The sequence below is a fragment of the Quercus lobata genome, chromosome 7 (genome assembly GCF_001633185.2).
Source record: "Quercus lobata isolate SW786 chromosome 7, ValleyOak3.0 Primary Assembly, whole genome shotgun sequence".
NCBI lineage: Eukaryota > Viridiplantae > Streptophyta > Magnoliopsida > Fagales > Fagaceae > Quercus > Quercus lobata.
In genome coordinates, this window is record NC_044910.1 from 39828635 (window position 1) to 39842433 (window position 13799).

General features: G+C 41.9%; 3 protein-coding genes across 4 annotated transcripts; 1 reads left to right on the forward strand and 2 right to left on the reverse strand.

The window, feature by feature from the left end:
• Nucleotides 1-219: 219 nt before the first annotated feature.
• LOC115952794 (serine/threonine-protein kinase D6PKL1-like) lies at nucleotides 220-6198 on the forward strand. 2 transcript variants are annotated; one of them, XM_031070069.1, is made up of 4 exons: nucleotides 220-502; nucleotides 1529-3514; nucleotides 4456-4515; nucleotides 5099-6198. In XM_031070069.1, the coding sequence occupies exons 2-4, from the start codon at nucleotides 1761-1763 to the stop codon at nucleotides 5955-5957; spliced, it is 2673 nt and encodes an 890-aa protein (XP_030925929.1). In that variant the 5' UTR covers nucleotides 220-502; nucleotides 1529-1760; the 3' UTR covers nucleotides 5958-6198. The 2 variants fall into 2 exon arrangements, with proteins under 2 accessions (XP_030925929.1, XP_030925930.1); XM_031070070.1 differs by lacking the exon at nucleotides 4456-4515 and having other exon boundaries at nucleotides 221-502.
• Nucleotides 6199-7999: 1801 nt separating this feature from the next.
• On the reverse strand, nucleotides 8000-12110 carry LOC115952038. The gene is made up of 3 exons (XM_031069132.1): nucleotides 11271-12110; nucleotides 10748-11210; nucleotides 8000-10653 (listed from the first exon to the last, which is right to left on the reverse strand). The coding sequence occupies exons 1-3, from the start codon at nucleotides 12108-12110 to the stop codon at nucleotides 8000-8002; spliced, it is 3957 nt and encodes a 1318-aa protein (XP_030924992.1).
• Nucleotides 12107-13558, reverse strand: LOC115952039. The gene has a single exon (XM_031069133.1). It carries the CDS (start codon nucleotides 13556-13558, stop codon nucleotides 12107-12109), a length of 1452 nt encoding a protein of 483 aa, XP_030924993.1.
• Nucleotides 13559-13799: the final 241 nt, after the last annotated feature.

Genomic DNA, 13799 nt, shown 5'->3' on the forward strand with positions numbered 1-13799 from the left:
ACGGATGCATAAATATTTAAATAAAAAAATATTTTTAATATCTTACTAATTATAGTATATTCTTTGCCTTTCTATTTTCATAATTTATTTTTTATTTTTTATTATGGATTCAAAACTAAGGATAGATACATGTGTACAATGTACATACATGTACCTATTTGCTTTCCTGTTTGGTTTTTTCCGTCCTATAAATTTTTTCGTATTTCCCTCTTCCTCGATTCTCCCCCGACAGCATAAACGTGGGTCCCTTTAATCTTCAAAATAATCAGAGCCAGTATGGGAAAGAAAAGAAAAACACACTGTGCCAAATCGTACTAGCTTTCTCTCTCCTCTGCTCTCTCTCTCTCTCCTACCGCTTCTTCAAGCCCCACCAGTACCACACCCACCACCACCTCTAGGGTTTTCCATAGCCTAAACTTCGATTCCTTCCTCATTCCTCAGCTTTTATGACAGTATCTCACTCAATGTGTAAAAAAGAACACCCCCCCACCTCTTGTTTCAGGTACTTTTCCCTCTCTCTACGGTCCTCATTTCACTTTTTAGACACGTATATATTATAAATATATGTTTATGTTTCAGATTTTGGTTCCTTCAAACTTTACTCATCTGGGTTTTTCTTTATTTCCATTTACGTTTAGTTTAGTGTTTTTTTGTTTTTTTTGTTTTTGTTTTCGTGATTTGGTTGAAGTAGTATTGATGATTTGTTTTTTTTGGGTTCATTTTGATTTGCTTTAGTTTGTTAAATCAGTGATGTGTTTAAGCTTGACTGCCAGAAATTGAAAATTACAACTGGGTTATGCCTCACTTTGTTTCTGATCCATTAATTTGAACAAGTAAATCAATATCTAAGTACATGAAAATGTAAAGCTGTTTTTGCTACAAATGGGTCTACAACTGGGTTTTTTTAGCTGGGCGCATTCAAAATTACAACTAGGTTTTGTTTCTGATCCATTTATTTGGACAAATAATTGAATATCTGAGTATATAAAAAATGTAAAACAGTTCTTAGTATAAATGGGTCTACAACTGGGTTTTTTACTTGGCAAATTGTATTTAGATTTGTGATTTTTTTGGGAGCTAGCTCTACGACGTATTGACATTTAAATTGTGAACAGGACAGACTAAACATTGTAATTAGTATATTCTTGATCTGTAACACCAAAGTTGAATTTTTGTCTAACATTTTTGGTAAAAGACAAAGTTTTGGATGCCGTCCCCTTAGATTAAAGTGCCTAAAATAATTTATTATGTTAAGGTTACTGTAATTTTTATGAGGTGAGGTGACTTTCATGTGTCATCAGATAATTGATTGGATATTGTAGTGCTGCAGTGTTGTGCTTCCAAATCTAGAACCAACTACTTAAAAAGATCTCATTAAAGGCATTTTGTTGTTGATTAGTGGTTTATGCCACCAGTGATTGCAATTTCTGTCGTAGATATGAACAAAATGTACCTTTGCCTTTTATTTCAATTTATCTGATTGACTTTTGGTCAGCTGATGTTATCCAAACTTTGGTTGTCATTTCAGGGTTTAGATGTCATAATATGGAGCCAGTGAAAGAAGTGTAAAAACTATACAAATTGTGAACTTCTCTGATCTACAAACAGTCTAAAAATTACCTGTTCTGTTCTTTTTTCCATGAATTTCCTGTGTCTGAAGTGCTTCTTTAGAGACCTTTAAGGATAAATGTTGCAGGACTGAATTCCATCTTACTGTTTTTGGCATTACATTCAAGTGGCTTTAGTAGAGTAACCCTGTAATGGGTTCGTTTTCTGGTACTTGTGAAATTGTTGAAGCAAGTGAGGAGCTGAATCTAGGTGGTCAACATTCTAGGTCATATAATGACAAAGATCGGAAATTTCCTATGCTCAGACTTGGACGTAAGGATTCCATAGAAGGTGATATTAATCAACTTTTTGAGGCAATTAGTCTTAAACCTTTGTCCAAGGACTTGCGTCTTTCACAAGATGGAACAAGCCCTTTAAACAAAAGTGCCTTGAAAAGGCCAATTACAGTCGGTATGTCTAATTCACCGAGATTTGGGAATTCAGAACCTGTATCGCTGAAACAGGCATTAAGGGAGCTATGCATTTCCAAGGCATCAGAAATGGCTGCTATGAAACGGTTATCAAAGTCAACTGGTTCCCCAGGAGTCTCAGAAGCTGGAAGGATAAAGACATTGTACAATGCAGTTGTGGTTGAAGCTAGTGAATCTGGCCTATCCTTAGCTGAAGGTAAACGGAGTCTGGTCAAAATATCACTGGTGCCAGAAGAAAGCAAATCAAATTCTTTTGGGAAGATGCCTGAGCATTGTCAAATGCCCAACATGAAGTCACCAAGTCAAAGTTCCCATTCCTCTCCTAGATTTACTGCTGCAAAAACACAAAATAATGCTGGTAATATACAAAATGAGATTGTTTCTACATCAAGGATAGTTGGGGATCATACACCAAAGGTAGAGCTTGCACAGAAAGAGAAGCATGCATCTGCACCTTCTCCATCTTCTTCTAGTACTGCTGGCAACATATCAGAGCTGGTTGAAAAAGTTCCTGCCTCAATGAAGTTAGCAAATAAAGCAGCGGCACCTAAGCCTGGGCGGAAAGGCAGAATGCAAGCCGTACCTTCTTCTAGTTCAGTTGTTGGTGGTAGGGCGAGCAAGTTATCCAGGAATACCCCCCGCTCTGTCAAATCAGTTGTTAGGAACAAGACTTCTGTCAAGAAGAAACTAAAGCAGAATTCAAGCTCTGCTGCCTGCACTTCTACTGCATATGACAAAGTTAATAATGACTTGGATTCTAGTAAAGGTCAACTGGTTTGTGAGAGATGCCACTGTACTTTGAAGAATGAAAGTAACGAGTTCAAACAAGATCCTCTAATGTCCCACTCAGCCGGTCCAACCATTGAAGTAAGCCCAAATAATGTCCACTCTGGAGCAAGCAAGCCAGGCATCGCCTCAAACAGCATTAGTAAAAGCAGAGCTGTCGTTATCAAAGCAAAAAAGAACACAAAATCAAAAGAGAAGGGGGAATTTTCCCAAAGTTCAAAAAGTAGTCAAGGTGAGTATAGTAGTAGCACAAGTATCAGTGATGAGAGCAATGTGAGTGGGTCTAGTTGTGGTAACAGGCCTCACATGTCAAAGGATGTGAGGTGGGAAGCCATCCGTCATGCACGAATGCAGCAGGGAGTCCTGGGTTTGAGTCACTTCAATCTTTTAAAGAAGCTTGGTTGTGGTGACATTGGAACTGTATATCTTGCTGAGCTGATTGGTACAAATTGCCTATTTGCTATAAAGGTCATGGACAATGAATTTTTGGCTAGAAGGAATAAGATGCCAAGGGCTCAAACTGAAAGAGAAATATTGAGAATGCTGGATCATCCATTTCTCCCAACACTATATACCCAATTCACAGCAGATAATTTATCATGCTTAGTTATGGAGTATTGTCCAGGTGGAGATCTTCATGTCCTACGGCAGAAGCAGTTTGGCAGGAGTTTTCCTGAAGCAGCAGCTAGGTAAAATACTTAAATGATGGCCCATTTATATCAATTTTTGCCCCTTTTTACCTAACATTATGCACAATCAAGCACAAAATACAAAACCAGAGATAAAACCTAGAAACAATATTAAACCTAACATATTTGAATTAAGTATGCATAAGACTCTAATTGATGTGTGAATTTCTTGGATTTTTTTTACCATGTTTGTGTTGGATCATGCCTTTTGGAAGTTGAATTTAGTACGTAGGCTTTTATATTTCTTGTTCTTTGTTCGTGTGAAGGTTTTAGTGCTATTTTACATCACTTTAGCTATATATGAGATGTGAACTAGTTTGGTACATAAATTGCACCAGTGTGGATTTTCTAACATTAGAAAGTCTTCGTATATTTAATTTTGAGGTTATCTGAAGTTAATAAGCAAACAGTCGTGCTAGTCATCTAGTTCACTCTAATTGATCTATATAATAATTCATTTTCAATTATCATGTGGTTGTTTCATGCATATTTGTTGATTCAATATGATCAAGTATTTACAAAGAGATACTCTTTGAATGGCTTCTTGTTTTTGTTTTTGTTTGTTTGCTTGTTTTCCAGTGGAGTGCCATTAGACCTGTGGGCTACACAACAGGAGATAACCTTCTTTCTCAGTTGGGTTTGATCTTATATTTGTTTGACAACAAAAACTTTACTAGTTGGGCTGACTGACACCTACTGAATGACTTGTACTTGCTGCTCCTTGTGCACTTCTCTATATATACAGTTATAAAGTCAACCCAGCATGGATACATTTGTGTACTACATCGTAATCCATTATGAAATAATTTAGTTTGAATTGAAACTAAGCTAAGCTAATTTAGATAAAAATTAACAAGGCAAATATTTCATACCTCCACCTTCATCTGGCAGCCTGTCGCCCTTGTTGCATCTTGCTGACTTGTTTCTGCTTCCATCTTCAGCAAGCAACACCACTGCTGCTGCTCTCAGCTACCAACAGCACCTGCTTGTGTATTGACTTGGTACCTTCTGGTCCATCTATGAAACCACTCCATTTTGCCTTTTCCATCTTAATCATGTAAAAAAAAACTGATCGTACCAATTTTGCCACTACTGTCACCACAAACTGCAGTAAGCATCTTTATCTTATCAATGTCAGCTGTTCGCTGAATTGCCATCATTACCAAAGATATTCACAAATTGTCTCAACGATGCCTTGACTTTAAAAAGCTCTAAATCTTATTAACTCTTTTGTATTTTTGAACAAATTAAGTGGGGTATGTTGGAAACAGCAGGAAGCGGTGCAGATGACCTAAGGGTCATTAACTACTAAGTAACTCTTTAGTTTGTGTTAGATCCAAACTTCTGTTCCTCATCCTTAACATCAGTTTGTGTTGTGAATGGGAGCTTTGAAGAGCTCCAGCATTTGGATGTAAATCAAATTGGGCACCTGAACGTGTGTTTTATGTCCTCTGAGCCTACATTCTCAAGTCTTTCTGTACTCTTTTTTATGAACATTGAGATTGGTGCTGGAACTTATCTGATCTTAGCAAAATTAGGCCACTAGTACGTTAAAACTAATTTAAAGTTTTTGTGTGTGTGCAGGTTTTATGTTGCTGAAGTCCTCCTTGCTTTGGAGTACTTGCACATGCTTGGAGTTGTGTACCGGGATTTAAAACCAGAGAACATTCTTGTTAGGGAAGATGGTCACATTATGCTCACAGACTTTGACCTCTCACTCAGATGTACTGTGAGTCCAACTCTCTTGAAATCATCTTCATCTTCATCTACTGCAGATCCTGTAAGGATATCCGGCCCATGTACAGATTCTAGATGTGCTGAACCTTTCTGCATTGAACCATCCTGTCAAGTCCCCTGCTTCAGCCCTAGGTTTTTACCTGCTGCTGCAAAAACAAGGAAGTTAAAAGTTGACCCTGCAGTCAAGGTCAGATCGTTGCCACAGCTTGTGGCTGAGCCCACTGATGCACGATCCAATTCCTTTGTTGGTACCCATGAATATCTGGCTCCTGAGATAATTAAAGGAGAGGGTCACGGAGCTGCAGTTGATTGGTGGACGTTTGGTGTCTTTCTTTATGAGCTTCTATATGGTAGAACACCATTTAAAAGTGGTAATAATAATAATGACGAAACTTTAGCTAATGTAGTGTTGCAGAGTCTCAAATTCCCTGACAGCCCACTCGTCAGTTTCCAGGCAAGAGATCTCATCAGAGGGTTGTTGGTAAAGGAGCCAGAGAATCGGTTAGGATCCATGAAAGGGGCGGCTGAGATTAAGCAGCACCCCTTCTTTGAAGGCCTGAATTGGGCATTGATACGTTGCACCATTCCACCAGAGCTACCTGACCTTTGTGATTTTGGATTTGCAACCCCGGCTTCCCAGGAAACATCAAATAAGTATTTGGAATGTAAAGCTGCAGGAGAGCACCTGGAGTTTGAATTGTTTTAGAGAAAGCACTACTTTTGGGAAGAGATGCTCTCTAATTAGGTTAGTTCTTAATTTAGACCTCTCCTCCCCTGTTGTATCTAATATGTAGCCTAAAATGTAAATTTAGTTGAGAATGGTAAAAGCCTGTCATTTATGGTATAGAAAGTTGTAGCTGAGGATTTGATACATGGCTTCATGACTCATGAGATAGCCTGAGTTGCCTTGAGAAATACCACATTTTCAATCCAAGATTACCTCTAAAGATCCTATATGTTGCAATCTTTTTAGTTTATACTTTTGGGGGTCAGTGTATATATCAATCCCAAAAAAAAAAACCCTGGCCATATGGTACTTGCTTTTTTCTTTTTTTAATTTTTATTTTTATTTTTGGGTAAGTGGGGTAAACAGAAACTTGCATGCTTTCAACATTTTATTTTTCCCTATTTTTTTCTTCATAAAGCTCATCATTTTATACATACTTTTGGATTATTATATCATCTTTTGATTGAACATCCTGTCAGTTTATCTATGGAATGCATCGCCTGTGAATCTGTGATTGAGTAAGCCTAGAGACCAAAAACACATATTAAAAAAATTTGGATCCATTTCCGGAATATATTTGATTTCTAGTTGGCCTATGTATTGAAATCAATTCCTGTGAAAGAATTCAGAAATGTATTTGGTTGTAAATATTTACATATAATACAGCATCTAATTTGATTTTCTTGAGCAGTTCATTTTTTTTGACAAAAAGAAAAACCGATTATTGGATCTCTCTCTCTCTCTCTCCCATCTTGGGGTTATTTGTCCAAATCCCTAAAGAGAAGAAGCTGATGGCGAAGTTATTGCCAATAAAAATCAGTCTGTGAATGACCTTTGAATGGATATATACATGAGATAATTACTACTTCGGATTAATACCCCTGTCCTATCCCCACCGCTCTCTTCTACTTCCCGAGCCTATTCACAGACTGGCTTGGTGTTATCAGAGGTAACCTTAGTTACTCATTTCTCTTGTTTGCATGTTTTAAAAACTAAGTAGAGAGAAGGGGTGATCATGAATTGTATATGATCGTCACCTGGACTATATGGTTTTGTTGGAACAAAACATGGTACTTGCCGACTGGCTTGATGGTGTTAGAGGTAACCTTAGTTACTCATTTCTCTTGTTTGCACGTTTTAAAAATTAAGTTAAGTTGGGAGATGGGGTGACCTTGAATTGTTTTTGTTCGTCACCTAGGCGATGGTTTTGTTGGAACAAAACATGGGCTAACGAGCCTGGTAATACTCGCGGACTGACTGGCTTGGTGGTGTCAGAGGTAACCTAAGTTACTCATTTATCTTGTTTGCATGTTTTAAAAATTAAGTAGGGAGAAGGGGTGATTGTGAATTGTTTATGATCGTCACCTGGGCTATATGGTTTTGTTGGAACAGAACATGGGCTAATGAGCCTGATAAAATTCCACTGGATAGCATAGTGGGCATCCAACTACCAGGCTGAATATCAACTTGCAAGAGACACAAACAACGTCAGGGCAGATAGATAGACAAATCTACTGGAGTGCACCTCCCACGAGCTGGTACAAAGCAAATATTGATGCAGCTCTATTCAAGGAATCAGGGTGGGATGGGTGTGGATTTTAGGGACACCAACGGTTTGGTTTTGGCTGCTCTGTCTGAGGTTGTCAATGATGTTCATGATGGCGGAGACAATCGAAGCTTTGACATTCATAAGAGGTATAAAACTTGCAGCTGAAACGAGTTTCAATGCGATTATAGAAGGTGATTAGCTCCAAATTGTCAAAGCACTCCAAGACCCATCAGAAATTTTTTCTCTGCTGGGTACTATTATTGAAGATGCAAAAATGTCTGCTAGGGAGTTGAGTAGCTGGTCTTTGGGGCATGTTCATCAGGAAGGGAATAAAGCAGCTCACAATTTGGCATGCAGAGCTCAACCTTTGGGTCCTGAATTTGTATGTGCGGAAGAGACACCTAGTTTTTTTTTTTTTTTTTTTTTTGAGAAACCAAACCCGAAGGTCTGCTAAATTGAACGAAAACAGAGACTACAAAATATCATTAGAAACCAGAGGAGCTATTTCGCTAGGAATGGATTCTATCCAGACCTGAAGCTCATTACTAGACTTAGACATTCTAGCAAGATAATGGGCAACTAAATTGCCTAAACGTTTTACATGAACAAAGTTACATGAACGGAAGCTGCGAGCCAGAAGCAGGGAGTCCGACAAAACAAGGCCGAACTCTGGGTGATTCGTATCACCTCCACATAGCGCCGATGTTACAATTAAAGAGTCACCTTCAAAAGACGCATCGAAAATACTCAGTTCCAAAGCAAACAGGACAGCTCTTCTACATGCAAGAGCTTCAACCGTGGCAACAGCAAGGGGAAGGGGAATTCTCTCTGAAAGAGCCCCGATAACGATACCTTCAGCATCACGGATGACCACTCCCAACCCCGCCGCCCCCATTTCTTTAAATATCGCTCCGTCATAGTTCACTTTGTAGGACGGGGAGATGGGAGGGCGCCACCTGACACGCCCCACAGACACGGCAGGGGAATGGGGGTTTTTCAGAACCTGAGCAGCCGAGAAGTCATGAAGGAACTGGATGGCCTTGGGTCTGACTTCATGATAGCCAAAGGAGTTGTTCTGCAGGCGATCAGCATTTCTTTTCTCCCAAATCAGCCAGAAAATCACAGCAAGAAGATCCAGATTGGCACTACCACGAACTGAGAAAAACAACTCTAGGATATCTGCAAATTTAGATAGCTTATGCTTAAGAAGGTTTTTACTTAGGCCGTCAGCTTCCCAGATAATCCTAAGAGCAGGGCAGCCCCACAGAGCATGAATAGTATCCTCACATTCAGATTTACAGCCTGGACAAGAAACCGATTGGACCACATGCCTTTTCCAAAGATTGAATAGGGTTGGGATTGCCTCATTGGCTGCCTTCCACAACAGGTGCTTAACCTTGTGAGGGACTTGGAGGGACCAAATACCTTTCCACATTTGGCTACCCCTTGCTGAGTCCGAACAATTAGGAAGAGCTAGTCTCTCTTTTGAAGAAAGAAGCCTATAAGCACTGCGGGTGGAGAACACGCCCTGGTTTGATGGGAGCCAAACTTGTTTATTAGGGGTATTGTGAATGCCCAACGGAATGCCCAAGATGACTTCAGCTTCGTGGGCTAGGAATTCATTCTTAATCAGCTCCACGTTCCAGGAGTGAGATTCTTCATCAATCAATGCACTCACAGTAGAGAAAGGGCAAAGGGACGAGATAGGGGACACGATACAGCTGCTGTGCAAGCTTGGTAACCATTTATCACCCCTGATTTTTATGGACTTACCATCTCCAACACGCCAAACCGAGCCCAAATCAATAACCCGACGAGCTTGAGCAATGCTCTTCCAGGCGTAGGACCCCTTGCTTGAGCTGTTAGCCTCCATGATTGAGCAGTTCGGAAAGAATTTGGCCTTGAAAACCCTATAGAACAAGGAATCCTCATTATTTTTGAGGCGCCACACTTGTTTAGCAAGGAGGGAGTCGTTGAATCTGCTGAGTTCCCTAAAACCCATCCCTCCCTCATTTTTAGGAAGGCATAACTTCTCCCAACTGATCCAGTGAATTCTTTTCTGCTCACCACGGTAGCCCCACCAAAATTTTCTGATCAAGCATTCAATTTCATAGATAAGACCTTTCGGCATTTTGAAACATGACATGGTATAAGTGGGGATCACCTGAATTACCGCCTTGACTAAGATCTCCCTACCCGCTTGGGTCAATAATTTTTCTTTCCACCCCTTAAGCTTCTTCCATATCCTCTCTTTAATCATACTGAACGATTTCTTTTTTGCACGGCCAACCAAGGAAGGAAGGCCAAGATATTGCTCATATCGCTGGACAGCGGGAATAGCCAACAGAGTTATGATCTCAGACCGAATTTGGACGGGAGTATTGGAGCTGAAAAACAGGTTGGTTTTTCCCCGGTTAATGTTTTGACCAGAAGCCCTTTCATACTTCAGAAGAATATCTTGGATAGCCCTGCAGTCGGCTATGGAGGCACGGCAAAAAATTAAGCTATCGTCAGCAAAAAGCAGGTGGGAAATCCGGGGGCCAGCCGGGCAAAGGGATACGCCTCTCAACCGGCCAGACTCTTCAGCTTTTCTCAAAAGGCCATGCAGCCCTTCAGTGACTAGCAAAAATAGGTAAGGCGACAGCGGGTCACCTTGACGGAGGCCCCTCTGAGGAGAAATAATCCCTTGAGGTTGTCCATTTAGCAGAATAGAGTAGGATACAGATCTTATACACATTGAAATGAGAGCAATCCACCTACTGCTAAATCCCATTTTAGCCATGATTTTATCTAGGAGATCCCATTCGACCCGGTCGTAGGCTTTGCTCATATCGAGCTTCAGAGCCATCAGCCCTTGCTTACCAGAGCGCTTGGACTTTAGATAATGGAGAGTCTCGTGAGCTATCAGAATATTGTCGGTTATGAGGCGGCCTGGTAAGAAGGCGCTCTGAGATTCCGAAATCAGCTGAGGGAGAAACTTTTTTAGGCGGTTAGCCAGCACCTTTGAAATCAGTTTATACAGAGTATTGCACAGACTAATGGGCCTAAAATCCGTTACATGCCTAGGACATTTAATTTTTGGAATAAGAGTAAGGAAAGTGTGGTTAAGGGCATTTGGAAGGTTACCTGAGTTCAGCACACCCAAGACAGCATCGGAAACATCAGGGCCAATTTTTGACCAATATTGTTTGTAGAATAGGGGGGGGAAGCCCGTCTGGGCCAGGAGCTGTGTTTGCTTTCATTTGCCCAAGAGCGGCCTGGACTTCTGAAGCCATAAAAGGGCGGAGCAGGACCGCATTCATATCCTGGGAAACCCGGGACTCCACACCTTCAAGAACCTCATTGAACTCAGTAGGATAGGACGAGGAGAACAAAGAATAGTAGAAATCATTAAGAAGGTCCCCCACATTGTCCTCACCCTCCACCCAATTACCTTGGACATCTTCAAGACCAGAAATGAAATTTTTCTTGTTCCTCTCAGTTGCCCGGCAATGAAAATATTTCGAGTTTTGATCACCATATCTGAGCCAATCAGTTTTGGCTCTCTGAAACCACATGCACTCCTCTAAATCCAGCAAGTTGTTAATTTCCTCTCTGAGGACTTTGACCTGGCTATTACCCTGGCCAGAAATAGCTTGAGCTTCCGCCTTAGCCAGCAACTTCCTTTTGCGAATAAGGGTCCCCTTAATATTGCCAAACACATTTTTATTCTAGGAAAGCAGTTGGGATTGACAGTTACTAACCTTCTGGAGGACTTGACTCATAGGATCGCCAACTAAGCACACATCCCAGGCAGCGTGGACCACACTTTCACATCTCTCATCCTTCGTCCACATTTCTTCGAAACGGAAGGGCCTTTGAGGGCGGTAGAAACGGCAATGCACATCATCGGAGCATAACCAGATGGGTTTGTGGTCGGAAGAGAAGCCAGATAAATGGTGAAGCCGAATAGAAGGGAACATGAGCAGCCACTCCGTTGAGGCCACAGCTCTGTCTAACCTGACCCAAACCAGAGGACCATCGAACCTATTATTGCACCAGGTGAAGGGCAATCCAGAAAACCCAATGTCTTTGAAACCACAAAAATCAAGGCAATCTCTAAAGCCCTGCATCTGTTTATCCGACCTTAAAGGCCCCCCAGACTTCTCTTCCAGCCTGGTGATTTCGTTAAAATCACCAATACAAACCCAGGGGAGACTAGTTTGGGAGCTGAGGTGGCGAAGTAGGGTCCAAGAATCTTCCCGGTTGGCGGTCTCCGGGGCTCCGTAAAATCCCGTAAACCGCCAGGCGTCAACAATCCTTGGATTTACCACTGCATCAATGTGATGGGGGGAGAAGGTGCGAATATGAAGGTCAAGCTCATTCATCCAAAAAAGGGCTAGACCGCCACTGAGATTCCTCCTAGGGACAAGGAACATATTATCAAACTTTAGCCGGCAACGAAGCTTCTCCATGTACGACTTATTTTTTTTGGTTTCCATCAGGAAAACCAGATTGGGGCCTTTAGCTCTCACAAGGTCAGAAAGCTCTCGAACTCGCCGCCGGATCCCAAGCCCGCGGCAGTTCCAACTAAGACAATTCATGGTGATTGGCGTGGCTGAGCACCAGCCAACGCCAAAGGAGATTTTGCTTCATTAGAGACAACTGGGATGGACGCTCTGAGTTTTTTTGCATGGGGTTCAGAATCTTCAGAAACGGGCCTCACCCTATTTGAAATACCCATATTCTCATCTAAATAATTATTATTGGGCTGCCTAGCTAAACGAGTCCACGTACCTTGACTTGAAGACTTGGGCTTGTTATTAGGCCCAATTGTATTAGAGATGTCCTGGAGTGGGGGCCTTGAGCAACCAGCAGAAAAAGCAAAAGTATTATTCGGCCCATCTTCCTGCTTCGGCCCACAGTCACTCTCCAAAACAATGCATGCAGAGGGACTAAGCTTGGCAACTTCATACGCGGGAGAGTTCACGGGGGAAGTTTTTCCTGCATTAATTACATCCTCAGAGTGCTTCTCACACGGGGACACAAGATCCGCAGCCAATCCCAGTTCTCTGTCAATCAACCGCAATGTCTTTTCAAAACTTTCCGGGTTATTCTGCAAGGGCTTGGCGTGTACACTACTTTCAGGCGACTCAACCGGGTTAGCCTTTTTGGGGCAGGTGGTCTCGGTAGGTGCAACCTCGACTGCCGAGCCAGAATGCAGAGGAGTTGGACTTTTCAAAAGTGGCGGAGCTTTACTATGATTTGGAGGCGAAACACCTCCACGCTCCGGCACCGATGAAGAGTACCATGGTTTACGGCCAGCAAGATTCGTTTCAGCTCTCATCCATGGGCCAAACTGCCCTTTCTCTATTGAAGACTTATTCCTTTTGCTGAGCCACAACTCACACTCCCTGTCTTCGTGCAGCAGACTACCACACCAGTAGCAGAAATTAGGGAGTCTTTCGTAGCGGAAGGAAGCCCAACCAACTCCGACGCCATTCTCCCAAAGTTTCCTCCCCCTGCTCAAAGGCTTATTCACGTTTATGGCTACACGAACACGAAGGGAGCGGCCAATCGAAGCAAACTCATTAGTTTCTGAAACACAAATAACCCTGCCTAAGGATTTGCCTATGGACATTCCAAGTTCAGAAGTCATGCTTTTGATGGGGAGATTATGTATCTGAATCCAAAAGGCGCACTCATTGAAAGAGAGGGAAGAGATAGTTGTGGAGTCTTCGATCCTTTGGAAAAGAACCAAGTGCTTGTCAAAGGTCCATGGTTCGTACTCCATGACCCTTTCCAGATCAACATCATTTTCGAATTCAAAAACCAATTTATTATCACCCATCTCATGGGTTCGAAACGGTTTTCGAGTACGCCACAGCGGCCTGAAGGTCCTGATCACCGCCTCTTTGTTGATCGAACGGTGCGTTAGGAATTTACCTGCTAACAGCGAGCTAGAGATCCCAGATGACTTGGGTACCTCAAAACCCTGTTCTTCTTCCTTCGACAGAGAAAGTTTCTTCCACATACTTTCCACTTCCTCCATATGGGAAACCACACCAACCCAGAACCAGAAGGAAATATACGATCCAGGACCACCCTACCACTACCCAGGCGAAATGGGAAAGCTGAGGATACACAAACACCTAAACAGAGAAAGGGACGCACTATTCTACAGGTTCTAGAGAGAGCGCCGCTCAAACCCTATCACGAGAGAAACCTCAAAGAGACACCTAGTTGTAATGGCGATATCATTCAAACTGAATATTTGCAATGGCTGTTTTCTG